Here is a 25,967-nt window from a genome sequence, read left to right as displayed (position 1 = left end):
ATTACTATCTTTATTATTATTATTATTATTAGTAGTAGTAGTAGTAGTAGTAGTAGTATTATCTCTATTATACACACAAAGCTGCTCGCTAGGTCAGTGATTAACTCTCTTTCAACTGTCACTTGGTGGACTGAGGTTTGTACTGTGCTCACACACACACACACACACACACACACACACACACACACACACACACACAAAGTGTAGATGTGGAGACGGGGCCACACGAGCATAAAGCCCAGGCCCTGTAAAACTACAACTAGATAAATACAACTAGGTAAATACACACACTACTGGACAAACTAAGTCTCAAACATAACAAGTCTCAATATTTCAGTAATATTTCCTTTACTGACAACAAAACAGTACCAAAATTCTGCCTCTAATGCTTGGTGCTGATGAAGTGAAACCCAACTCACTAGATTCTCTGTTATGTTGGAGAGTCTGTAGTTCTCAGATGGAGATGCCAATGGCTGGCTGGGGCAACCTTCCTGATCAGGCAGTTCAGCCTCATCAACCTGAAGCAGACATTTCCTTTATGTATACAAACACACTACTTTATTTGAAGTAGATATGAATTATAATTGATCAAAATTATGAGCATGTAAGACTATCAGGCTGTTAACCCAAGTCATCACAGGATCTTAGCGGCTTATGTTACTAAACTTGACATATTCAAAAGGTTAATTCTACTATCTAGGTTATTTTGTTCTGGTACAATCTATTTATCTTAGCTACAAATTCAGCTTTTCTTATTTTGACTAATCATATTTAGAAAGGACAGTCACAATGAGGAAAAGTTAAGCAAAAATTACAGTAAAAGCATGTGGCAGCAGTTAAATATGAGTCAATGATATGGACTATTATATTTTAGTTACATTAGTAACTGCTACAGAACTAATCTCAAATGACAAAACACATACATGCAGATGTATGGAAGGATGGAAACACACACACACACACACACACACACACACACACACACACACACACACACACACACACACACCGTGTAGTGTAGTGGTTAGCACGCTCGACTCACAATCAAGAGGGCCCAGGTTCAAGTCCCAGGAAGCAGCGAGGCAAATGGGCAAGCCTCTTAATATGTAGCCCCTGTTCACCTAGCAGTAAATAGGTACGGGATGTGACTCGAGGGATTGTGGCCTCGCTTTCCCGGTGTGTGTTGTGTGTGATGTGGTCTCAGTCCTACCCAAAGATCGGTCACTACGAGCTCTGAGCTCTTTCCGTAGGGGAAAGGCTGGCTGGGCGACCAGCAGACAAGCGTGGTGGTGGTGATGAACACACACACACACACACACACACACACACACACACACACACACACACACACACACACACACACACCGCGTAGTGTGTGGTCAGCACACCGCTCACAATCAAGAGGGCCCAAGTTCGAGTCCCGGGAGTGGCAAGGCAACTGGACAAGCCTCTTAATATGTAGTCTCTGTTCACCTAGCAGTACATAGGTATGAGATGTAACTCGAGGGGTTATAGCCTCACTATCCCAGTGTGTGGAGTGTGATGTGGTCTCAGTCCTACCCGAAGATCGGTCAATATGAGCTCAGCTCTTTCTCCTACGGTCAGCCAGCAACCGTGGTGAATAACACACAAATACAAATACAAACACAAACACAAACACACACACTCACCTCCGGCAATCTCCATGCACTCTTGGTGCCGGATTCCTCATAGTAGTACACCTTACCCTCATCACTGCTTGTTGCCAGCCACTGGAGGGGAACTAAGAGTTAGCAGGGTAAGCAAGAGCTATGAGGGAGATGTGAGGCACCTTTCCTCAGTACAGTAAGTCCACCTTGAAGAGATTCACTCCAATGCATTCAAACTGTTGTTTCAGATTATCCATTCTTATATCACTCTTCTAAATGGCTGAATGTGATTTAATCTCAATATGGAAACTCTATAAGAGTATACCATTACTAAATTATAACATCAAAAGTTAAACATTATAAGGCTATATCTTCACTGTACATTATAAAAACAATCTTATATGATAAGAGTTATAAAAGCGTGCTTGGAGTGCATGCCTTGAAGGACGGACTTGTTGTGAGATGAACATAAGCAATGGCAAGGCTGTGATGGCAGGCTCTTCAAAGTGTAAGAAAAAGTAATTAAGCATCAATAATGGCAAATAGAGAAAATATTAATGTAAGTGAGGTGACACAAAAATGTAATCCTTGATTCTGAAAGAAGAAGAAGAAAAAAAAAAAAAAAAAAAAAAAAAAAAAATTTAAGTTGAAGTTCAATACAAGAAATCAAATAGGAAAAATAATTAACTGAAGCTTGTCCCTTTCATCACTCTAAACCTACAGTGACACTGAAAACATCTTTTCCAATCAAACTGAAAAAATGTACAGCTATGTACAGCAAAGGTCCTCTCTTTTGGCATCCGTTTCTGAAAATCTAACATTTCTGCACTTACATAAACTAGTACCATTCTGAAAGTTGTATGATCTGTTGGCACTATATTTCCAAGAAGTACTGGCATGTGGCAAGTTTAAAAATGGCCATGGAATGCTGCAAACGTCTGCCATCATGTGTTCACCCGGCCACCACCTGCACCACCTACACATACAATGGTGTGAGTAGAGTACCACATGAGAAAATATTTTGTGTAAACATAGAGTATATGAATACAGTATTAGACTGAATATTGTGTTTACAGCGGCAAGTTTGTCTCTCCACTCTGTTTGGTTGAGGAGTAGGTGGATTAGCAGATAATTTTAAGTGAGAAAAATTCTGCTCTTTTGGAGATGGAAGAGGAAAAAACAAAGGAAGAACCATAAAAAATTTGTTGGAGGATGCTTGAAAAGAATTTCAACTTATTAATAAAATTTGAAAATTTGCTAGGGTGAAGTGGAGTACAGTGTGGACTTAGTTCATCCTCACATAAGACCTATATTGTTTATCTTCTAGAAATATGCCTGGAAATGTTTGTGATTTGAATATATATATGACTTGGAGACATTAGTTATGTTTTTTGCAAATGAATGAAAAAATAGTAGCTGATGTTCCTATTTATTCATTGCTAAAAATTGCTGATGATAATATAGTCTAAAATTCTGCCATATTCACTGTTTCAGCATCTGCTTGGTCCCATAAATGACAAAAGACATAACTATTACTGTAATAGTACACCTAACTTTAGATAAATAGCTGAGGGAGAGAAATTAGTAAGTGCCTACAATAAAAAGTTAAGTATTTCATAAACAAGATCTTTAATAATACTTGGGTAAATGAAATCATCTATGTCACATATCTTGCAAATATGGCTACCAAATCTTACAATTTCAAATTGTTTTGAACACTAGTGTTCTCATCATTAATACAGACACATTAAAGAAAATCAAAACTTTTAAGAATCTGAAAGTTACATAGCATGCTAGACAAAGCAAATAGGACAACTATATATACTCATGTCAGAATTACAACAAAATCATAATCAAGATCAGTAACACAGATCACATTATGACAGAACATGTACATTTTCTATTTACACAACAATTTTGTGGTGACTGGTCATGATGAACTACCATATTTACAAGGGAACCACCAAACCTATAGGCATGATTCCACCGGGCCAACACAGGCAACGTGTATTTCCTGCGACAAGGCAACATCATTGTTGCTTGCAGCTTGCTACAACCAAAAATGAATGTTGACTGCCACAAAAACTTTCCCACCAATTGAACAAAAGCTCAGCCAGTTGCCCACACATCTAAGTAGATGGTCACTACTCCTTCATATCTAGTGCTATCTGATGCTGCATGTCATCACTATCTTCAATTGTATTAAACTTATGACTTCATAGAGATCTAGAATACAAATGAATCAATGGCTGTGCTGTTACGGAGATACTATATACAGACAAAAAAATTTCTAATGGTGCCTTATATAGTGTTGATTCATTCTCCCTCTTTCTCTGTAACACAAGATTAGTGGTTGAAGTAAGGCTATGGTTACAGGCTACAATGAAAGGAGTACTTGCATACCATGTGGTAAGCACAAGAGAATGCAGGTGAAAAATAAGCTTATCTTTTTGCACTTTCATTTACAGCTGCAGAACACTCTCAATGAAGCATGGCTGTCATTAAATGCATCCCATATTGGGAGCTGTTATGTGTGAGCATGTGTTAAGTTATCTTTAAATGTCACAGCTAATGTGATAGGCAAATTTCAATATCATGTTTTGACAAATGAAATGTTACCACGAAACAAGCAACAAAATGTATCATCATTTGAGTATGAAATGGTGAAATGTTACCCATCACATCAACAGTGACAATGGTCAGCACTACCTTATCATGATCTTCAAAACTCTTGTACTCTTGGCCATCAAAACTGAAGTTGCAGGTTGGAGACATCACCTCAGAGTCATCGTTTCTGGGCGAGTCATTTGATTCAGAGGAACTCAACAGGCTGGGAGGAACAACCAGCTCCAAGGGCCACCCTCTCTGGAATATACTAACTCCATCTCTGGCAGCCATCTGACTCAGCTTCAACAAAGGCTTATCCTCAAGAATAGAGCCATCCTCATCATGAGAGACAAATGATGAATTTCTAATCTGATTTCTTGGTTCTAGGAGGTTGTCCCCCGAGCACCTTCGCAGTCTTTCTCCAGATGCTTGTTTGGCTTTTCGAGACTGATTCAGCCTTGACATCTTGGACAGAGTAAATGGTGTGTCAAGTAGGAATGCTTCTGTGTCTGAAGATTTTTTTTCACTGTCTTGTTCTTTGACAATAACAGCTTTTGAGCCCTGCTCTTCCTCTACATTAGGTGTTGGGAGAAGAGATTTTGAAGGTTTGAGGCTGCGAGTGGTCAGTTCCTGAACAATGTTGCTGTATTGCTTCATAGAGTCCTGAGAGACACCTTCTATTTCTGCTTCACTAGCATGCTTGGAATCATCAGTAACATTTTCTGAGCTTGACAGTGATGTATGAGTACTTTTTTCCCTTGGATTTCCAAGGATATTCCCAGTTATCATCCCTTTCTCTCCTATAACTAATCTGGGCAGTGTGCAAGTCATTTCTTTAATATCCTCTCTTACATGGCTGGCACGACTGGAGGGAACTGGGGATTTGCAAGTTTGAGGTGACAAAGATGTTTTGGATGAGGGTGATTTGCTTCTTACTGATAATGATTTGCTTATTGTCAAGTCTAAGCCACGAGAGGAAGACAGTGATGTTTCTCTTTGTACATCCAGTGTGCTTTCTACAACAACTGGGATCAATTCCTGTGTGTCCAAATTTGATGATGCAGCATAATTGCTTTTCAAGCTCTCTGATTTACTTCTGGAATGTCCACGAGGCTTAGAAAAGCTTGACATGGGACTGAAAGATGAAACTCGTGACCCAGCTGCCAATATTGATGCTTGATCTGTTTGAGGAATAAGACCTCTGCTCTGGCCTTTCATTTGCTGTGATCTGTTAGGCACAATAACCACTGCTTCTGGTGTAAAGGTAAAAGCGCGGTGGCTTGGGAGGAGGTATTTTCTGTTCACTAGGAGTAATTTCATTGTTTGGGACAGACTGGCCATCCTCTAAAACATTTGTATCCAGCTGTAACTCCTTACTTACGTTCATGTTGCTCTGGTAAGACTTGCGCATGTACTGTTTGTCATTCAGGTGCCCTACATCCAACTCTGACACACACGACACTCCTCTGGGCTGGAATATCATATCATTCATGAAGATAACCTGAAGATGATCATCACTCATGGTTTGCTTTGTAGCTTACACTAGCTTGATGAGTCTTCCAATATAAAGTAAAGTGTGTCAAATATTCTTCTCTTAGAAAGGAAGGCTATCAGATGCTATTGATGTAGCTGTTGGGTAGTACTGAAGATACACACAGAAAAATCAAGCAAACACTTCCATGATGTAATCATGTGAATCAGATTGTTAATGACAAATGAAACTGAGAGTAAACTACTGCAATGGAGCACTACATCTTCTGGAGATAAGAATATGTCCCATGGGACTGGATCCTTCAGGGAGTAAAGAGCACACCTCTGTAGCATACAATGCACCCCACACTAACATGTAGATAACTTGCCAAAAGAATCAACACAGTGTATGTATCTGTGGAGCACCAACACAAAAACACAACCACTGTCACTTCTTGGTGTGTCCACAAAACAGTGTACAGGATATCACTTCCTCTCAACCTTATCACAAACTTTCATCTCTTTATTACGTCACATAACTAATTGTGATTGTTCTTGTATGTACTTAATAAGTCACAAGGTTGATGAAAACACCTATAAGACTGTATGTACCACCAAGGATAATCTACACAATTAATATTTCTTATTAATGAAGCAGCTAGATAAAGTATTTCCTATGTGGTGAACAAACATATAAGAGAAAACTTTGCTTCCAAAATTATCATACATAGAATCCCTACTTGCTGTACATGAGAGTACTATACACACCCAACACAATGATGGGCACAACATCTTTAAAAAGTCAGTCTTTCAAATATTCATTTTCAATTTGGTATGATCTCTGCCCTGAAAAATAAACATAAATAAAGACTAATATATGGTAACATGTTTACATTTTTATATATTACCACAAAGGTATCTGTAACTGCAATGAAGAGATCAAAAGAATAAATTCAGAGAAGATGCAATCCAATTTCCCAATAAATCTCCCTCATAAAATAAAAACCTTTTATCATGAAAGAAAGGAAGTTGGGGAGTTTGGGGGGTGACAGTAGGGGAAGGCTCCTGATACTGTTGTTTTCTCTGTAGCACCACTAGGGAAACTGTACACACATTGACCGACTTACATCCCTGCTGTGCTAAACTAAAGGTAAAAGATGACAAAATATATACTTAGAGAGAGAGAGAGAGAGAGAGAGAGAGAGAGAGAGAGAGAGAGAGAGAGAGAGAGAGAGAGAGAGAGAGAAAATTGACATCTTCGTTGCTGCTCTCTGGACTCTCTCCTTTTCTTGTAGGGAAACCCCACTACGGCTAAATATTCTAGTCAGTGACATAATCATCTTCATCAAATCTTCATCTCTATATGCAAAAGCCAACCTTATTCTTCTTTAATGTTGCTAACATGCTCTGCTGTGATCAACTTCTCTGTCACTGTAACACCTAAATCCTCTTCCTCTTCTGCTCCACTCAACATTTCCATCATTCAACATATAATTTCCTTTCATTCTCCTTGCACTCTTTTTCAAATTATGTTACTTTACATTTCTATTAAATTCAATTTTCCATCTATGACTCCAATCTATATCTTGTCTAAATATCCTAGTAACACTCCTCATTCCTTTGTACTCTACACTTTTTTCAGCAACTTGTCATCATGTGCAAAAAAGGACTGTGTGTGTGTGTGTGTGTGTGTGTGTGTGTGTGTATTTACCTAGTTGTAGTTTTACAGGGCCTGGGCTTTATGCTCGTGTGGCCCCGTCTCCATATCTACACTTATCCAATCTTACTTTAAAAGTATCCACACTTGTTGCAGACACCACTTCTTCATTTAAACTGTTCCACGTGTGTGTGTGTGTGTGTGTGTGTGTGTGTGTGTGTGTGTGTGTGTGTGTGTGTGTGTGTGTGTGTGTGTGTGTGTGTATTTACCTAGTTGTATTGTACAGGGTTCGAGTGGGGCTCATAGTGTCCTGTCTCCATATCTCCATTGATCCTTAAAGTTATGCACATTATGTGCTGTAACAACATCATTATTTAATATATTCCACTGTGTGTGTGAAATAAAACAAAACTGATGATGAAACATGGGAGAAAAGCTTGTAAATTCTGGGTTTGTTTTTTTCCTGTGTGATACGAAGATATAGTCAAAGTAATGGCTGCATGAAGGAAAGGTGAGAGAATGAAAGCTCTGCAGTGTAAGATATGAATATTTGCAAATAATGAGTTAAAGACTTTACCAAGGTTCTGCTTCCAAGAGTCCATAAAAATTATAAGCATTTCATCATTATTCCTAGGGACAAGTTCAGTACTTAACCTCATAAACTTTGGTCACCTGGTAGCAAATAATATAGATAGATTGATAGACTGACAAATTATCAAACTCATGTTTGCAGTCTGACAATTGAGAAGTTATCAGTCTCTTACCCTGATCATGAACTGCCAAGTGACAATTCTGAGGCACCAGGAAGTCTGGCTTTTAAATATATATAAATAAAAATTCAATGAAATATATCTTCCTTGAAATACAAAATTGAACATAAATATTTCTAAAGGATCTATTTTCTTTAACATATAAATAATACACAGGTAGTACTAGAATAATGTGGAAAATGAGAAAATAAGGAAAGCAACTTAGAGAGAGAGAGAGAGAGAGAGAGAGAGAGAGAGAGAGAGAGAGAGAGAGAGAGAGAGAGAGAGAGAGAGAGAGAGAGAGAGAGAGAGAGAGAGAGAGAGAGAGAGAGAGAGAGAATGGGGAAGGGGGGGACAAATGTTGTACTCACCCTCTCTCGAGTGACAACATTGAGGAAGTAGATCCTTTGGTTGAAAGCATCGTACTTCTTCTCCCAGCCACGTGGAAGCTTCATTTTGTACAGAATATCGAGGAGAGCATAGTTTTGATCGTCAGTGGTGGTGGCAGCAGTGAAGTCAGCAAACTCCGGCGTTGTGGGTGTAGTGGGAAAGGTGGGTTTGGCACTGCTTGGGGGCACAGCGGGAGGGGTTGCAAAAGACAGAGGCAACAACTTCTTGCCTGATATCTGTGGGGGGGACATGCTGCGGGTGGCAGAGGTGGTGTTTGTGAGGGTTTGTGATGTGTTGGAGTGAGGAGTACTGGTGGAGGATGAGTTGTGGGCAGCAACACGGGGATGGGTGGAATGGATTGGTGTTGTGTCTGGATTACAAGTGTAAGAGAAGGGCTTGTGGGAGAGCCTTGGTGAGGTTGGGTAATCTGGGGTTGGACACTTTGGAGGACATTGGGGTGCATTTCCTTTGAAGTTTCTGTCATCAGTCCCAGTAGAAGGAACCTGTAATGACAGAAAATATAAGATATGCAACTTATGTTATTGTTAAATATTTATGAAAGCATTGAAACAAAAATGCAATACTAAGAATAGGTACTAGTAAGACGTCTCTGAATCATCTAATGTGACCAATAGGAGAAAAGTAAATTTACAGTAAACAATGAGCAAAAAAGCATGTTACAAAAAATCTTCCATAATCAGTTTCTGGTTTCTAAAATTCTATTTTGGAGAACATTCATCCTATGTAAGTTTAGAAGTTTAATTATGAAGATATCAATTCATCTCTGATATCCCTATTTCACTGAAAATTTTTAGTTCTGGCATTATCAACTTATCTCACACATTAAGAAAACCCATGAAATGATAACAAATGTGTACCTCTGAGATAGAATTGGAAGTGTTTCCTTTGCTCCAACGGGGAGGCTTCCAGCGCTTCTCTCTTGTCACAGAGTTATAGTAGTAAGGTCTTTTGGAGACCTCTTCTATGTACTCTCCCCAGTCACCATTAAGTGTTCTTTGAGGGGGACATCGTGGGGATGGTGGGCTCTAGCAGAAACCAAACACAAAATGTTTTATGGCTTTGATATGTTTTAAGATCTCTTAACTCATGAGAGAATCTCTGGACTTAAATACAATAAAAAATGTACAATCTTTCTATTTGTCCAGATGTCAGTGACTTGCAAATACCTAATGGTGTTGATCATTGCATAACTCAACATGTGCTGATGATCTTAGTTCATTTTTGTATATTCCAAGTTTCTCAACTCCCTTCCTTCTTCTTTCTTTCCTTCCAGTATTCTTGCATATGTCCACACATTTCAAATAATCTTTCTCTTCCCAATATGATATATACCTAACACTTATTTCTATACTACTGATCACTTTGTTTGCTAACATTCTTTCCAGGTAACCAAATCATATCAGAGTGCAAAGTGAGTTATCTCTTCCAATCTGCAATGGAGGCACTCCCTTCTACAGTGAAGCAACTAACACAGAGGTAAAAAGTAAGTTTTTATCTTTATTAACAATAATGAGATGCTGAACAGAAATTTCTTGTAAACCATAATTTTATACAAGATTGACATTCCAAGATATTGACATCACATTGCATTGTATCCTCTGTTTGGAAATTAGGAAGGTTTAGCCAATAAGCAACCAAAAAACACTAATGACTAGTATGTATTTTCATGTGGTTTTGTTTGTCTTTTGAATCTGCAGGTTCTTAAAAACTTATTAACTAAATACATATTTGTCATTTTCTTCCTTGTATATACAGATGGTGTAACAATTCAAATCGGTAATTACTGCCATGGAAAGGGCAATGGCACCACTGAGCTAAAGACAGCTACACAGTAAATTTTCCTGACTTCAACTGTAGTTCTCATTTTGTACTTCACTGAAAAAGAAGCACGGACATAGTGATAAAAAAGAGAAAGGAACACAAACCTGCACTATTTTCCCTCCACGTGAGGAATCAGGCGTGGGTGTTTCCCTTGTTGGTGGCTCCTCTCTTTCCTCCTTTTTGGTTTCTCTTTTGCTCTTGTTCCTGAAACTGCCAAAACCCTGCGAGAATTTATTCTTGACAGTTTGGGTTTTGGGGGATTCTGGCCTGCACTTCTGAGGTGGTGCTAGGTTGGTGTCATTCTTTATGATCATCTCTGGTGTGCCTGAGGATTTTCCTAGTGGAGGTTCACTTGCCTTACTTTTTTGTCTGAAACTTCCCAGAAATTCTCTGGTCTTAACAGAACCCTCATGGGTGGCATAGGATATGCTTGCAATGCTGCTCTGGCTTGAAATTTCTTTAACCTTGTTTCCATTGGCATCTCTATGAGAGTAATCACCTATATGAGGCTGAACTTCAGGCCTGCTCTCCATGAGACTAGTCTGTGGAGGCAACAGTTTCCTGGGTAAGGCAATAGGTGGACCCTTGCCATTTTGGGATTCCTGATATAGAGGATAGCTTGTATTCTCCTCCAGGAGTAGTAAAGGATCTGAAGAATGTCTTGAGTGTCTCCTCTCTGCCTCCCTACCAGCATGCTGCTCCTTTCCTAAAGATAATTGTCCTGATTTGGCCATTCTAGCCTGTTCAACCTTGAGGTCAATTGGTCCTTCTAGATGACCAACATTCTCAGGATTTGAGCTGAATGTGCTAAGTCCACGTTTGGGTCTTGTCTTAGGGGGTAGCTCAGGTGGTACATCCAGCACAATGGCTGCATCCACTGTCTCCCCTCTCTTGAGGGATGGCCTAAAGTTCTCTAATGCCCAAGACCGCCGCCTATCCCCTTGGTCTTTGGAGATCCTGGAATTACGGGGCTTGTCTAGGGATCCCTGCTTCATCTCGGTGTCCTTAGGAGGCATTCTTAAGTCAAATGAGCTGGATCTGAGACGTGGACTCAGCTGAATACCCCCACTTGCACGTCTATCCAGCTCCTCACTGCTGGCTTCCCGCATCTTGGTGATATCCAGGGTGGAGTGACTGCGTCCACCTGACCTCAACTCATCAATGGATCTTGACTTGATGAAGGGTTTAATTGGTTGATGCCTTAAGGATTCAGCACTGCCCTCATTTAAACTTGACTTGGATATGTGTAGAGGTGAAGTTTGAAAGTGTCCTGGATAAGACCGAAGACCTTGACTAGTAGCATGAGTACTGTTAGGAGATAGTTCTTGTGCCAAGCAGGGTCCGCCTCCATCAAACTCCTGGGATCTCCTTTGAAAAGAAACATTTTCAGAGCTTGAGTTGTGACCACTTATTATTCTCTTCATTTCTTCTTCCGATAAACTTTTACGTTGCAGATGTTGTGCTGGAGCGTAAAAAGCTCGCTTGCTTCCAGCTCGGATCACCTGTTCAAAGGTTGTAGATGTTCAGTATATTGGTTGAACACGGTAACCATTTCATTTTAAAATTCAACAAAACTACTAGTAATAATTACTGTTTATCATGAACAAGATACTTTCCAGAAATGACAAGAATTCACTTGTCTACAATTTTTTTTCACACTCCTAACAACACACCATTTGTCAAATTTCAGCGGCTGGGTATGAAATCATGATGGGTTAAAAATGTTTATGATTCTCTACATCAACTGCAAAATTTTATATGGTTATAAAAGGAGTGATGCCTACCTGCCACCAAATATTATTTGTGCTTTTGAGGACCAAGAAGATCTCTCCCTTGGATATAATGAAAGTCTGACCATGATGCTCATATTGGTAGTCTTGTAATGCTTCCACATACTCCTCCAGCTTCTCCCCTTTTGGGTTGCCCTCACTCATGTTACCTGGAATCATAATTTAATTATCAGGTTTTTTTTTTTTTTTTTTTGCAAATGATTTCCTTACAATGATGTGAGACCTATAAGCTGATCCCAATGCTACAATATCTGCTAACTCAAGCTCCATCGCTGGCTTGTGGACTTGGATAACATAACATATATAACATAACATAACTATGACTAACAAAGATCCAGAATATCACTTCTTTGTTTGTTCAGCCAAATGATGTTCACTAAATATATTGCAGGTCATTTGTCTTGAAACAATATCTAGGAAACAGCACTGATAATTCAAATAAAGTGGTCTCTTCTGACACTCAATTAATGCAGCATATCAATATACTGCTTCTGAGAAACTCAAAAGAAAAAGAAACAAATCACATAACATTCATATACATATTATTTAGTGTAAGGGTTAAGCATAAATTACACAAAACTCTTTTTACATTCAATAGTCATACAGATGTAATTGTAAACAACAGTGTTGACAAGATCACAAAAGACTGAGTATTTGTCAAGAATTACTTCACTTTCCATTTCAATTACTCTTACCTTCACAGCATGTCCATAAACATGCATACCTTTTTGACAAGCAGGTCCATGAAGGAAGAAGAGAAAAAAAAAAAAAAAAAATCTGCCACCCATCCTTAATGGGAAACTGCCACCACTCAGGTATTTAACAAGCCATTTACTATTTACTGTTTGGACCTTAATCATTCGACTGACAATGACATCCAGGTACTGACTGAACACCAAACACGCCACCGATAACCCTCATGTCCACTCCCAGGTACGTTAGTCATACAAGCGTATCTGAACGGAATAAACTCTTCACTTACATATTGCAAGAATTAGGGACGCCTATCTGCATATTTCCCAGCTATTATAGTTATTGCAAAAATCAATGGATTTGTTTTAGATTCTAAAGAAAAGGTCACGCACCGCCGCTCCGGCCAGGAAGAGGTAGTCTGTAGTGAGCGGGGTCGGTCACGTCAAGGTGTCAACATTACCTAGTACTTACCCACACTTCTCCTACAAGTTATTTTATCTCTTATACGTCACAAGGAAACATCCGTACTGTAACCTTACACCGTCCCCCAACAGTTTAACGGAGGTTCTTGTGGTTAAATGCTTCCAATTTGTTGACATTTGCCCGAGTAACTTCCGTGCCTCTTAATTTTCATGGATGCCGTGGCTTCCTTGTCAATGTGGAGGTGCCCCTTCCCTCTTTCCGGGGCACACTGACTACACTCATTCACCTCACATGCTCAAAACACTCCACACTTGCCTTAATGATCATATTACAGCGATTTTCTACACTACTTTTTCCATGTCAACACTCGCCCCCTCGCTCAGCTGGGCTCCCTTGTCCCTCCCACCCAGACCTTCCAAGACCCTCCCAGCCGCCGTCTCCCCCCATTCTTCCCACCCACCCACACCGTAATAATCCTCCCGAGTCCCCACCACTCTCCGCCAGCCTGACTTGTTATCTTGTTCCTCATTGGTTCAGCGACAACAATCCAGCCTACCATTGGTCCTCATGACAGCGGCCTTGATAGGTGGTTCTGCACTGGTCTACTTCCTTCTTTCGTCATTGTTGATCAGCCACCACCAATCATGAGTGGATTACTGACGTCACGGCAACAGGTATATGATAAAGAACCGGAATGTTGTCCATGTTATGTTTATTTATCACGTTATCAGCATAGTCATCTAGTACAGCAGAACACGAGTGCCCCCTCCCTAACACACTGACCTATTTACAGCTGAATGTTATAGAAATATATGAAATGTATATGCCCACAAAGCTTTCAGTAGTAAAAATAAGTAAATAAATAATAATAGCAATAAATAATATTGATGTGGATTCTAAGTTAAAATGTTTGCCTACCGAGAATATACAAATGGTTGTATTTTTAAAGGAGTCGGAATATTCCTGGGGATAAAAACAGTACACACACACAGTAGTGGTTAGCACTTGGTTCACAACCGAAAAAGCCCGCGTTCTAATCCCGGGCGCGGTAATTATAGGCAAACGGACAAGCCTCTTAATGTGTAGCCCCGGCCTATTCACCTAACAGCAAATAGGTACGGGATGCAGTTCGAGGGGTTGTGGCCTCGCTTTCCAGGTGTGTGGAATATGTTGTGGTCTCAGTCTTTCCCTAAGATCGGTCTATAAGAGCTCTGAGCTCGCTCCGTAATGGGGAAGGCTGGCTGGGTGACCATCAGGCGACAGTGAATACAAATAAGAACACACACACATTATAAAGTCTGATCACGAACAAACACGCTACCACTAGTAATGAGCAGATCGAGCTCGATTATTACCTATCTTCGTGTAAGACTGTGTATGATCACGCTTATTACACCTAGAATACTCTGAAATTCACCCAAAATACGTCCAAAACACACCAAACTTGCCCATAACACTCAAAATAGACCCCAAAATATACTTGAAACATCCCACACCACTAGGCATAAATATGCCCAAAACTCATGTTCAAAGTTACTCTAAACACTCATAACTCTCAGAATACACCAAAAACACTCAGAATATCCCACAGCACCTGAAAATAAAGACCCCAACACGTCTTAACACTCGGAACACTCAATATACGCGAAATATACCTAAAACCATGAATACACACGCTTTGACAATGTGAGCACGTACCCGAAATACACAATGTCGATCTTTGAACATCAATGCAAAAATGGTTGTTCTTATTTTAATTTTGTTCCATACACCCTTCCAAGTTTATACCTAACCAATTAAAGGGTTAATTGATAGAGAAATCCCAATGGCATTGTCTAATCTCACCAAATGAAAACCAGCCAGAGTGTGTTCTACGCAGTAGTCAATCCAAACCTCGCTCATGAGATGCAAACTCAGTTTACCACCTACCCATGCATTATTATGCATCTCATGAGCGAGGTTTGAATTGGCTGTGGGCCTACTGCGTAGTGCATACTTTGGATAGCTAACATTTGGTAAGATTAGACAGTCATTGGCATTTCTCTAAATCAGTATAACAGACATGCATTGCGGTATGCATCTCATGAGCGAGGTTTGGACTGTGTAGGACTGCGTAGTGCAAGTATTGTCTGGCTGGCATGTGGTGAGGTTAGACAGTACGTGTCATTGGCATTTCTTTAAACCTTTGTTTGTACAAACTTAGGATGTATGAGGCAAAATGAAATCAGATCAATGATTTTTGCACCAGTGAGTGGTGTTCAAAGATCGACATTGTTAGGACGTTTTCGGGTACCTACTGTATTAGTACAATCAAGCATCATCATTCGCAGCCCAATAAGGAGAACCACGTGGTAATGCATTCCTGTAGTAGTTCAGCAGATGCGTACCTGATAATTATAGGATGCTCCTACCTAATCGTCGTTAATATTATCTATTCTAGTGAAATCATGATCCAAGCAGATGAAGAAAGGATCCTGTTGCAGCGGTGGAAACATAACCAGCTGCCAGGTGTTGCCAGCCACCACACAGGTTAACAAAGTAATTCTAAGAGTTTAATCCTTTGAAAAATACTTTATTTGTATGCAGTTCTTTCTTGGCTATATGCTGAATTGATATAGAGTTGCTCATTTTTTATTTCCACCCTTCCTCTACCTCCTGGATTGTTATAATAAAGTGTTTTTTTTTTATTTCTTTGCAGCTGTTAGGTGGTTCGCATTGTGGTCTTCGACAGTTCGTGCATCACAATCACCTGACGAGTGACGGGAGAGAAGGAGTGGACCAGACCCTGACTTCAGCTTATGTATTCCTTTTCTTCTTTCACCATATGTGATGAATGAAGTTGCGCTGCTGTTTTCTGGCGGGGTTAACTCGACGCTTGCATCTCTGCGGGCTGGTGTTGGCATAGTGGTGGGTGTAGCGGAAGGTGCAGCGGCCACCCTCCTGCCAGATTCCCAAAAGATCTCCACATCACTGACATTCACTCAGGTCAAAGGTCAGGCGACATCAATGATTTATTTGTTGTAGTAACCAGGTTACGTGCAGCGAGTGTTTATTTCATGTCAGTCTCTTATAGTGACGTGTATAATATTATGCTTGTGATTTCACTTGCTGATGTCGTAGCGAAGGGGAAACAGAGGGGGCGGTCCGCTATGGGCGGTATTTTTTTTTTTTTTTTTTTTGAGATGACATTTGGTTTTCACGGTTTCCACATAGTTTCACATTTTTAGGCCTGTGCGTCCTACTGGTAATTAGGTCTTGCTCATATTCTTGAGACAAACGGGCTTAGATGCGTCTTTATTCAATATAAAGGAGCTTTTACAGAAGTACAGTATAAATTACAGAATACAACGAGACCTGGACAGGCTGATAACATGGGCAGACAGGTGGCAGATGGATTTTAATTCTAAAAAGTGTCAGGTTATGCATTTAGGTAAAGACAACACAAACTTTAATTATGAGATGGAGGGATGTTGGCTAGAGGCAGCAGAGGAAGGAAAGGATTTAGGAGTAGTGATAGACAGGACTGAAATTTTCAAAGCAATGTTTAGAAGCAAGAAATAGGGCAAATAGGATCCTGGGTTTTATAAAGTTATCAGTCTCTCTCTCTCTCTCTCTCTCTCTCTCTCTCTCTCTCTCTCTCTCTCTCTCTCTCTCTCTCTCTAATCGGTAAAGTTAGTCACTCTGAAGGTAAAAATGTGTCCCAGTAATGAAGGGGTTAAAATAGTGAAGACTGTGGCCATTAATCTTTTGCTCTCCATACACCCTTACTAATGTCAATAAAATGGTCTAATGGTACACAAATCTCAAGGTAAAAATGTGTCCCAGTAATGAAGGGGTTAAAATAGTGAAGACTGTGGCCATTAATCTTTTGCTCTCCATACACCCTTACTAATGTCAATAAAATGGTCTAATGGTACACAAATCTTAAGGTAAAAATGTGTCCCAGTACTGAAGGGGTTAAAATAGTGAAGACTGTGGCCATTAATCTTCTATCCTCCATACACCCTTCCTAATGTCAATAAAATGCTCTAATGGTACACAAATCTCAAGGTAAAAATGTGTCCCAGTACTGAAGGGGTTAAAATAGTGAAGACTGTGGCCATTAATCTTCTGCTCTCCATACACCCTTCCTAATGCCAATAAAATGGTTTAATGGTGCACAAATCTCAAGGTAAAAATGTATTCCAGTACTGAACGGGTTAAAATAGTGAAGACTGTGGCCATTAATCTTCTGCCTTCCATACACCCTTCCTAATGTCAATAAGATGGTCTAATGATAAGGTAAAAACAACACAAACTTTAACTATGAGATGGAGGGATGTTGGCTAGAGGCAGTAGAGGAAGGAAAGGATTTAGGAGTAGTGATAGACAGGACTATGAAATTTTCAAAGCAATGTTTAGAAGCAAGAAATAGGGCAAATAGGATCCTGGGTTTTATAAACAGAAATGTTAGTTATAAAAGTAAGGAAGTGGTGCGTAGCTTTTATAATTCCTATGTTAGGCCCCATTTAGAGTATTGCATACAGGCCTGGTAACCCCACTATAGGCAGGATATCAACATGTTAGAAGCAGTTCAGAGAAGAGCAACTAGGATGATACCATTATTAAAGCGCCTGGAGTATAGAGATAGATTAAAGGAATTAAACATGTTTTCATTTGAGAGATGTATAAGAGGGATATGATAGAGTTATTTAAAATGTTCTCAGATACAAACTACATAGATGTGAGATCTTTCTTTACCTTAGAGGAGGAAGTAGGACTAGAAATCATGGCAGGAAGATTAGAAAGCAAGGCTGCAGGTTAGATATAAGAAAATATTTCTTTAGTCATAGGGTGGTAGACTTCTGGAATGCATTGCCAGAGACGGTTGTAAATAGCACTAGTTTGACAATGTTTAAAAACAGATTAGATAAGCACTTAAATTTATTAGATTTATAATTATGTATAGCACTGCATGATAGTTTTTATAAGAAATTTACTATAGTTAAACAAGACATGATCCCCATGTATGGGGACCACAAATTGTAGAGGATTTCGCTGCAGGACTTAGCCCTGTTAATGGGCCAAATATTTAGAATTAGTATATAATGTATTGTGTACTTGTAAGTGTATCTGTAAGTACTGATGACGAGGTCGCTGTGCGATTGATACAGGATAACCTAGATGGGCCCTGGTGGCCCTTTGTTATCCTATTATTTATGTTATGTTATGTTTAGCTCTAATTTGGTCTGGAAAAAAATAATAAAAAAACAAATAAATATATATATATATATATATATATATATATATATATATATATATATATATATATATATATATATATATATATAATGCAATTAGTGGCAGAAGTCCCACCTTTTTTCCTCATGAAAGCTAAATCTTGGTACAAGACTGTATTTTTAAGGAAATACAAAAAATATCTAGGTGCTATAAAATACTTGATTTTCCACGCAATTGGGTTCACCAACAAATCAATACATCAGAATAGAGATTGCTTTCCTCTTGTGAGAAGGAGCTCTTGTAAACTGCCACTGAAGAAAGTATGTGTAGACTCAAGAACATGTCATTTATGATTGATTTTCCTCTTCCTTTCAGACGCATTCCTTCTCTCCCTGGCCAACTTTTGGTGGTGGTTGGACTTCACACCACAACAGAGCCATGCACTGAAGAGCCTTTTAGGTATCCTTTTTATAAACTTGATTCTCATCTTTGTCTCCTGGCACCTTTACGCTCACAGAATTTCCCACACGCTATCTTTCAGTAAGTTAATGTATTTTGTCTTAGGTGTGAAATTTCTGATTGGAGGAAATGTCTGTTAATAAGTGCCTGTATAACTGCTCCTCACACACTGATGCCTGGTGTTATCTGGAGACGTGCTAATAACGGTGTTTGCTTAATCTCACCTTGCGATGACAGATAACCTGCGAATTGTGGAAGACATATTAAAGAAGAACACTAACTTCAAACTACCAAAAGATAATAGTACGAGGATCTAATAGATAAAATCAAGGTTAGTATAAAATTGGTAGTAGCTAAGTGAGATTGGCTGCTGAGATAGTGATAAGTATATCTTTACTGAAGATCGTCAAAGAATGCAATGACAACAGTAAGAAATCTGAAGGCAGGATTAGCTACAATAAATACTAACATAACCAAACAAACGACGCTATACTTGTGTGCATAGCGAGTAGTGTGCGTTTGGGTGACTGCATAAACAAATTATTGTATGATGGTGAATTGAATAATTGGGAGGAACACACACATATTTATTTATCTACTTGTTTATTTATTTATTTATTTATTTTGTGTGTTGGTGTGTGTGTGTGTTGTTTTAAAGTGTGGTACTTACATGTAATATTTATTCCTTATGATGTTAAGTTATCTGAATGCTACAGTAAAATTATTCACATATTTGAATATAGTATGTTCTCTCTTTTATAGAAATTGCTGTTACCTGGTGGGTGTGAATCTTTACTTTCTCTTTTAAGAATGTCGTGATATTGACAAAAAATAATGGCTTACTTATTACTAGGCATACTGAAAATAACAATGAAAGCATTGTTTATATTTACAACAGTTTTGTTTATTTCAGGTGAGGACATTGACACTGTTATCTCAGGACTAAAATAATAATAGAAAAATATGGATGCCTTCAAGAAGTTTTTTGACAAGAAAAAAGCAGATGCAAAGTTCAAACTTGCAGGTCAAGGACAAAGGTACATACTTTTAGCTTATTTTTTGTATATACAGTATCCCATATAGTATACAATTCTCAATGACTTATAATTCAGTCAGGTATTGTAGAAATGAAAAGTAAGAAATTAATAAATAAATGGAGTTTAGCCATGTGGCGTCTATTAATGTCATATTTAGACAAGTGATGATATTAAGGAGGAATTCTTAATTTCCAAAGTGGAGCACATATTATAGACTCTCTTCCCTTTTGTGGAGGCCTCCATTCTTGGAGACTTCAATGTTTACTGCCAGCTGTGGCCTTCCTCTCTGTTCACTGACCATCCTAGTGACGAAGCCTTTAACCTTGCTGTCCTCCATGACTCAGAGCAACTGGTGCAACACCCTACATGTATTCCTGGCAGTCTTGTTGGAGATATACATAACATTCTTGATTTTTTCCTTCTAATCATTCTGCTTATGCTGTCAGTCTATCTTCTCTATTGTTTAATTTCCTTACTTTCATTTCTGTTGCAGCCTCAGCGGAGGTCCATCACATCATTCAGCATATTCCCGTACCAGCCACAGTGCACCACAGCCTCGGGTAGTCCCAAATCAAGATGTTAGGCAAGCTGGGGCTGCAGCTCTTGCTAGGCTGGAGAGTTCCAAGAAGGGAGATGTGAACTGGTAAATTTAGTGAGGTGGCTAAAGTCTTGACTAAATTCATCATGGTATAGAAGTGGGAGTATTGCAGAGGAGCATGTCAAGAAAAATCAAATTTTCTACTGAGAATACGATAATGATAATGGTGTAAGATAATGAAAATACAGTATAAGTTTATCATAGAGAAAAGAACATTATTAACTATAAACGTTGTGATGATGCACAAATTAAGCGTTATGATGGGAAGTGGAATGTAACATTTGTTTCAGGTCATTGCAGGCCATCAAGACTCAGGCCCGGCGAGAGCTGGAGGCTGAAAGGGCAGCCATGGAACAGATGAAGCTAAATGAACAGCAGGAGGTGACAGGTCCCCGAGAGGTGCACATGGACAGTGCTCCAATGCTGGCTGTCCAGGGTGTATACTTCCATTGCCCTCTTATAGGTGTGTGTAATGGTTAAGCTGAGCTTTGACTCAAAATTTGAAATAAAAAGTGCACTTCAGGTACATGTAATAATGTAGAGGTTCTTGGAGAGCTATTATAAATCATAGATGACACATCTAATAGTTTCTGTTGAGTTCAGAAAATACAGTAGTTACTTATGTTCCATGATGGATATCACCCAAGATCCCAAATTTGATCTAATATTTGTGGGACTTGTAAAGATGTCTTCCATCTTTCAACATTGTATAGAAAAGACTGTATCTTACTTTCAGGACCAGAAGTAGCATCATATGAGGAAATAAAGAAACAGATCCGTGACTTCCTCTACAGCCAGATGGAAGAGGACCGAGCCATCTCCTCTTGCATCATTATCCACACATGTAACAAGAACAAGGAGAAGGTGTGCCACCTGGATGACTCCACACTAGTTGCTATTGTTTCCACATTGTTGTTTAACATTATACAGCTATTACTTCTTTTGTACATACCATGTTTTTCACCAGCAAATTCAAGTGTTGCTTACAACCATTACTGTCTTTTGATTGCAAGGCATTCATGTCAACAAGGTGAAGCTTGGTCTTTATACACACAATTGCAAACTCATCATGAAGTGTGTGTAACTTTTTGCTTGAAGCATTTAGACTTTGGAGACAAATTTTCACCTATTGCATTACATTACCAGGAGGCAGACTGTGTGTTCTAACAAAATTAGAATGTGTTTGACATTTTAGTGTGTCACACTCTTGAACTTCCTCTAGCAACAAGCCAGTAAATTTATTTGGTCGAACTCAGAAATAATACATTGGTATTTAAAAATTTCTTTCACTTGTCTAATACTTGTGTTATTTTGTAGATCAACACCTGCATTGAAACACTCTGTAAGTATATTGAAAACATTGTGTCAAATCCCACCGAAGAAAAATTTCGCAAGATAAGGATATCCAATAGGGCTTATCAAGAGAGAATTCATCCCATGGAGGGCACAAAAGAATTCCTGGAGGCTGCTGGTTTCACTGTTCAAGAGCTGCCCTTCAATGACACCACTGACAAATTCTGGGTAAGTGGTGCTTTGTCAGTTGTTAGATATCAAGTACTAGTACTTGTATCTCTCTTTATTAAGTATAAAGCATATGTGAGCTTTATATGCGTATAGCTGTAATTTAACACAACATTATTGTGGATGTGTGTGGCCAGTTGTACTCTTGGGTAGGACATGGCACCGGAGTTTAAGGGCTAAGAGTGTGAATGATGTATATGTGTTTGAGTGTGTAGTGCCTTGCTTGGTCCGCCCTTTGTGAGATTGCCAGCCTGTTGTGTAGATACTGTATTTCCTCGAGTATAAGGTTTGTCCATGACTTTTGAGCAGAAAATTAATATTTTGTGGTATACATTGTATATAGCTAGGTCAACCACATGTATGTATGGCAGCATCCTCTAATATCTACTTGACGAGAGAAGCAGTCAAGTTTAGGATGCTGTGCTGGTAATGGAATATATATATATATATATATATATATATATATATATATATATATATATATATATATATATATATATATATATATATAAAGTAGTCTATTAAAAAATTGTGAGAAGCACAACACATCTCTTTATTGCTAAGTAACTGTTAAAGATTTGTTTATCAGTCTTAGCTAGTAAATATTTTATTTTTGAAGGCAAGATTTACTATTTGCCTTTTCTATTTAATTTAGATTCCTGAATTTTCAGTTTAAGAAATTTTGTCCCTGTGTTTAGGTTGACTCCTTAATCTTTTGCCTAAATATTTAGCCTTCAGAACTTCATCTATACTTTATGCAATACAATCTTGAAGATGATGTGGTGAACTTGCCTCCTCGCCTTAAATCTGCAATATTACTTGGACTCAGTTTAATTCTCTCCTGTTGTCAGGTTTTCCCAGAAGACAAACTCTGTGATTTAGGGAACCTGGAGCAGCTCCGTGATGGCCTAGTGAGTGCTGAACCCATTCGGCCGCAGCTTGATCGCGGTGTCACAGTGTTGTTCCCAGCCGAGGCAGCATCACATGTAGACCTTCCACCTGAGTTTTTCACTTTAACCACTGAAGAGTTGAAGAAAGAAATGCAGAACCGGTAAGTCACAAAACTCCACTGTGGAGAGAGAAAGATTTTTTCTATTTATTATGTGTGTGTGTGTGTGTGTGTGTGTGTGTGTGTGTGTGTGTGTGTGTGTGTGTGTGTGTGTGTGTAATTCACTGTTTGATCTGCTGCAGTCTCTGACGAGACAGCCAGACGTTACCCTACGGAACGAGCTTAGAGCTCATTATTTCCGATCTTGTGTGTGTGTGTGTGTGTGTGTGTGTATGTATAAAAATAGCATACACTAAGCAATTAAGCCAAAGTAAAATTTCAAATGGGTGTAGCTTTTAATGTATGCATCCAGAAATCCAAGGACACTTAGGATATGAAATATTTTGCATCTTGCAGAGCAACGGCTGTGGAGCGAAGTCAGATGCTGATGACGAAGACCATGAGGGAAAAATATGAGATCAGAGAAATGAGGAAATATAGGTTTAGTCTTATCAGGTTAGTTTTAATTTTAGTCACACAATCATCTGTCTCAAAACAGTTATTCAAGCTTATGTCATTTTGTTTTTCACCGATATCAATTATTTTTATCCCATACCTAAAGGTTATCAAGAATATTATCTCTGCTCATTCAGTGCCATGCCTTCCTATTGTTTGCCTTTTCTCCCTCACCAGAGTGCGCTTCCCTGATGGCCTTATTCTCCAGGGAACTTTTGGTGTCAATGAAAAGTTTGAGGAGGTTGTAAAGTTTGTGAGGGAAAACCTTGTCAATGACTGGAGGCCGTTCTTCCTCAACTTGAGTGGAGGGGGCAAGGTGAGTGTCAGGACAGAAAGATTAAGTGTAACTTTTCTTGTCATGACTTAGTTAATGAAAATTGTTACATGGCTCTCATCTTGCAATTTTCATAATGGATTGTATTATTGTGCAGTTTTCTTGCCAAGTTTGAAAACACTAGATATTACTTTTTTTCCATTAATATTTTCATTAAACGTAAACCTTTTTGTCTATATTCTTCCTTAAAAATTGTCATGTATTAGTGGCACTTTTGAACACAACTTTTCTTGTACCTTTTGATGCATATTTCAGCTGATTTTTATTTTTATTCATTCATTTATTTATTTATTTTTTTTATTTTTATTTATTTATTTATTTTTTTTTTTTTGTCATGTAATGAATTTTACATTTTCAGTTTTTTTAATTTTCATGTGCAGTTTGGAGGGATAAATTCATTTTATGAATTGCCTAATGTATTCTTGCATTAATTACTGCAGTCAGATTGAAAAATGAGTCAAAATGCTTTAGAGAAAATATTTACCCAATTTCTTTTTATAGTTAATTCATTTGCCATGCTGATTTGCATTCAGAGAACTAAACATTTTTTCTGGTATCTATAAGTAATAACAGCCAGCTTAGAGGTTTTGACACTAGCCCACTCATTTCAAAAGAATGTTATGCATCTGAAGGTTGGGTACCAATGAACCATTATTAAATAGAAAATTGTTCAATAATTTAAACCACAAAATTTTAAATTGTGCAGGTGACTGAGGAGGAACAAACCCTGGTGGAGCTGCGTCTTGTCCCTGCTGTGGTATTCAATTTTGAATGGGACTTTGAGGTCCAGGACCCCAATCTGGACGACAACGTTTTCCTCCGGCCTGAAACACTGAGTCTCCTGCAAGAGAAGGCCTGAGACTCACACCAGGAAGCCACATCTCATCCTGTAACTTATATACGTATATTGCATTTCTGTATTGTTTTCACTCCAAATCATAACACTGAAAGGTGACCAAATGTACCACTACATTTGGAATGTTCTTGGAAGGATGGCTATTCTATCCATATTTCCATAGCAAGAAATGCTGGAAGAGTGTTTTTTTTAATTCAAGGTAAAATTTTACTTGAGTATTTAAACTTTGTCAGACAATGCACTATACTATGTCCAGCCCATGATCTATTGGGAACATGCTCCTATGTACATTTAGTTTGTTGCAGTATATTATTTGTTGTTTTGACTTGAATGATAATGGTGAGAGTTGCCCTGTTTAAAATAGTACATTTCAAGCATGATGTTCTTTTCTTGTCGTTTGTTAAAGAGCTGTGAAACACTTCAAAAACTTCAAAAATCATCATCTGCAGTGTGTGTGTGTGTATACATATATATATATATATATATATATATATATATATATATATATATATATATATATATATATATATATATATATATATATATATAAAATGTGTGTATCATTGTGATTGTAGCTTGACACCATCCCCCATGAAGTGCACTAAATTTTGAATCACTGTATTTAGATACCTATTTTATCACTGTATGCTAAATTGTAAATGACATAGTAGGCCTAATGATAAATATCAGTTCTGGTGTGTGGTGAACAATCCATTTGATGGAGTTGTTCAACTTTAATCTAGTTTGATAAAAGACTCACAATAGGTCGTATTTTGATTGGTAGCTACTCGTAATATTCTCTCTCATTATTTTCCTACCGTTTGGGTTTTCTGACTTTCTCACCTCTTGCATCTTTGTATCAGTGACCTTAACCTTTGTGACGTGTAACTTTTTTTTTTTTTTTTTTTTTTTTTGCTGACTTCTTCACAATTGAAGTTTTCTGATATAATTGATTTTGATTATGTTTTATTTGTTGACAAGACTTATTTCCCTGAATCTGATGTTGCTCACTGATCACTTCACAACACTACGAGTATTGTGTGGTGAGGAGGTGGGTGGTGATGTGGACTAAACACAAACCCTTACTTTATACATTTCTTTTTGGGTGATGTGCTGCAGACTTTAAAATACAAGAAAATATGTCAAACAGAAAAAAAAAAAATAAATAAATAAATGGAAGAAATTAAAA

The 25,967-nt window shown here is 38.4% G+C and overlaps 2 protein-coding genes across 11 annotated transcripts in view; one reads left to right on the top strand and one right to left on the bottom strand.

Annotated features, from left to right (window-relative positions):
- The window catches only part of LOC123511654 (rho GTPase-activating protein 12-like), a 27,825-nt gene extending 14,128 nt beyond the window's left edge, over nt 1–13,697 (bottom strand). Inside the window, exons 1-7 of one of the 4 annotated variants that reach the window (XM_045267699.1) lie at nt 13,565–13,697; nt 12,128–12,282; nt 10,448–11,845; nt 9,380–9,547; nt 8,483–9,004; nt 1,671–1,751; nt 420–518 (exon numbers count right to left, since the gene is read on the bottom strand). In XM_045267699.1, coding sequence (XP_045123634.1) covers nt 420–518; nt 1,671–1,751; nt 8,483–9,004; nt 9,380–9,547; nt 10,448–11,845; nt 12,128–12,277 — 2,418 coding nt within the window. In that variant the 5' untranslated portion in view covers nt 12,278–12,282; nt 13,565–13,697. Of the gene's footprint in view, nt 1–419; nt 519–1,670; nt 1,752–8,482; nt 9,005–9,379; nt 9,548–10,447; nt 11,846–12,127; nt 12,283–13,297; nt 13,540–13,564 lie in introns of those variants that run through there. The other 3 variants (XM_045267701.1, XM_045267702.1, XM_045267703.1) reach the window with 3 other exon arrangements.
- LOC123511656 (UBX domain-containing protein 6-like) lies at nt 6,115–25,967 on the top strand. 7 transcript variants are annotated; one of them, XM_045267706.1, is made up of 16 exons: nt 6,116–6,855; nt 9,908–9,998; nt 13,787–13,923; nt 15,690–15,787; nt 15,948–16,241; nt 18,845–19,009; nt 19,166–19,259; nt 19,842–19,965; nt 20,459–20,608; nt 20,854–21,026; nt 21,300–21,427; nt 21,881–22,084; nt 22,936–23,135; nt 23,490–23,588; nt 23,766–23,904; nt 24,629–25,967. In XM_045267706.1, the coding sequence occupies exons 8-16, from the start codon at nt 19,892–19,894 to the stop codon at nt 24,779–24,781; spliced, it is 1,320 nt and encodes a 439-aa protein (XP_045123641.1). In that variant the 5' UTR covers nt 6,116–6,855; nt 9,908–9,998; nt 13,787–13,923; nt 15,690–15,787; nt 15,948–16,241; nt 18,845–19,009; nt 19,166–19,259; nt 19,842–19,891; the 3' UTR covers nt 24,782–25,967. The 7 variants fall into 7 exon arrangements, with proteins under 7 accessions (XP_045123646.1, XP_045123641.1, XP_045123644.1 ...); XM_045267709.1 differs by having other exon boundaries at nt 9,908–10,005; nt 15,690–15,778; XM_045267705.1 differs by having other exon boundaries at nt 9,908–10,005.

Source organism: Portunus trituberculatus, chromosome 31 (assembly GCF_017591435.1).
Source record: "Portunus trituberculatus isolate SZX2019 chromosome 31, ASM1759143v1, whole genome shotgun sequence".
In the NCBI taxonomy this organism is placed as follows: domain Eukaryota; kingdom Metazoa; phylum Arthropoda; class Malacostraca; order Decapoda; family Portunidae; genus Portunus; species Portunus trituberculatus.
The sequence above is the reverse complement of the archived record's forward strand: the minus strand, read 5'-3'. Positions and strand labels throughout refer to the sequence as shown.

What these genes read in the sequence shown, in the direction of transcription:
- LOC123511656 (XM_045267711.1), top strand. Translation starts at nt 19,892, where the DNA reads ATGGATGCCTTCAAGAAGTTTTTTGACAAGAAAAAAGCAGATGCAAAG. An exon ending in AAGAAGGGAGATGTGAACTG is followed by an intron (nt 20,609 to 20,853) that starts GTAAATTTAGTG and finishes CATTTGTTTCAG; the next exon opens with GTCATTGCAGGCCATCAAGA. An exon ending in AAGAAAGAAATGCAGAACCG is followed by an intron (nt 23,136 to 23,489) that starts GTAAGTCACAAA and finishes TGCATCTTGCAG; the next exon opens with AGCAACGGCTGTGGAGCGAA.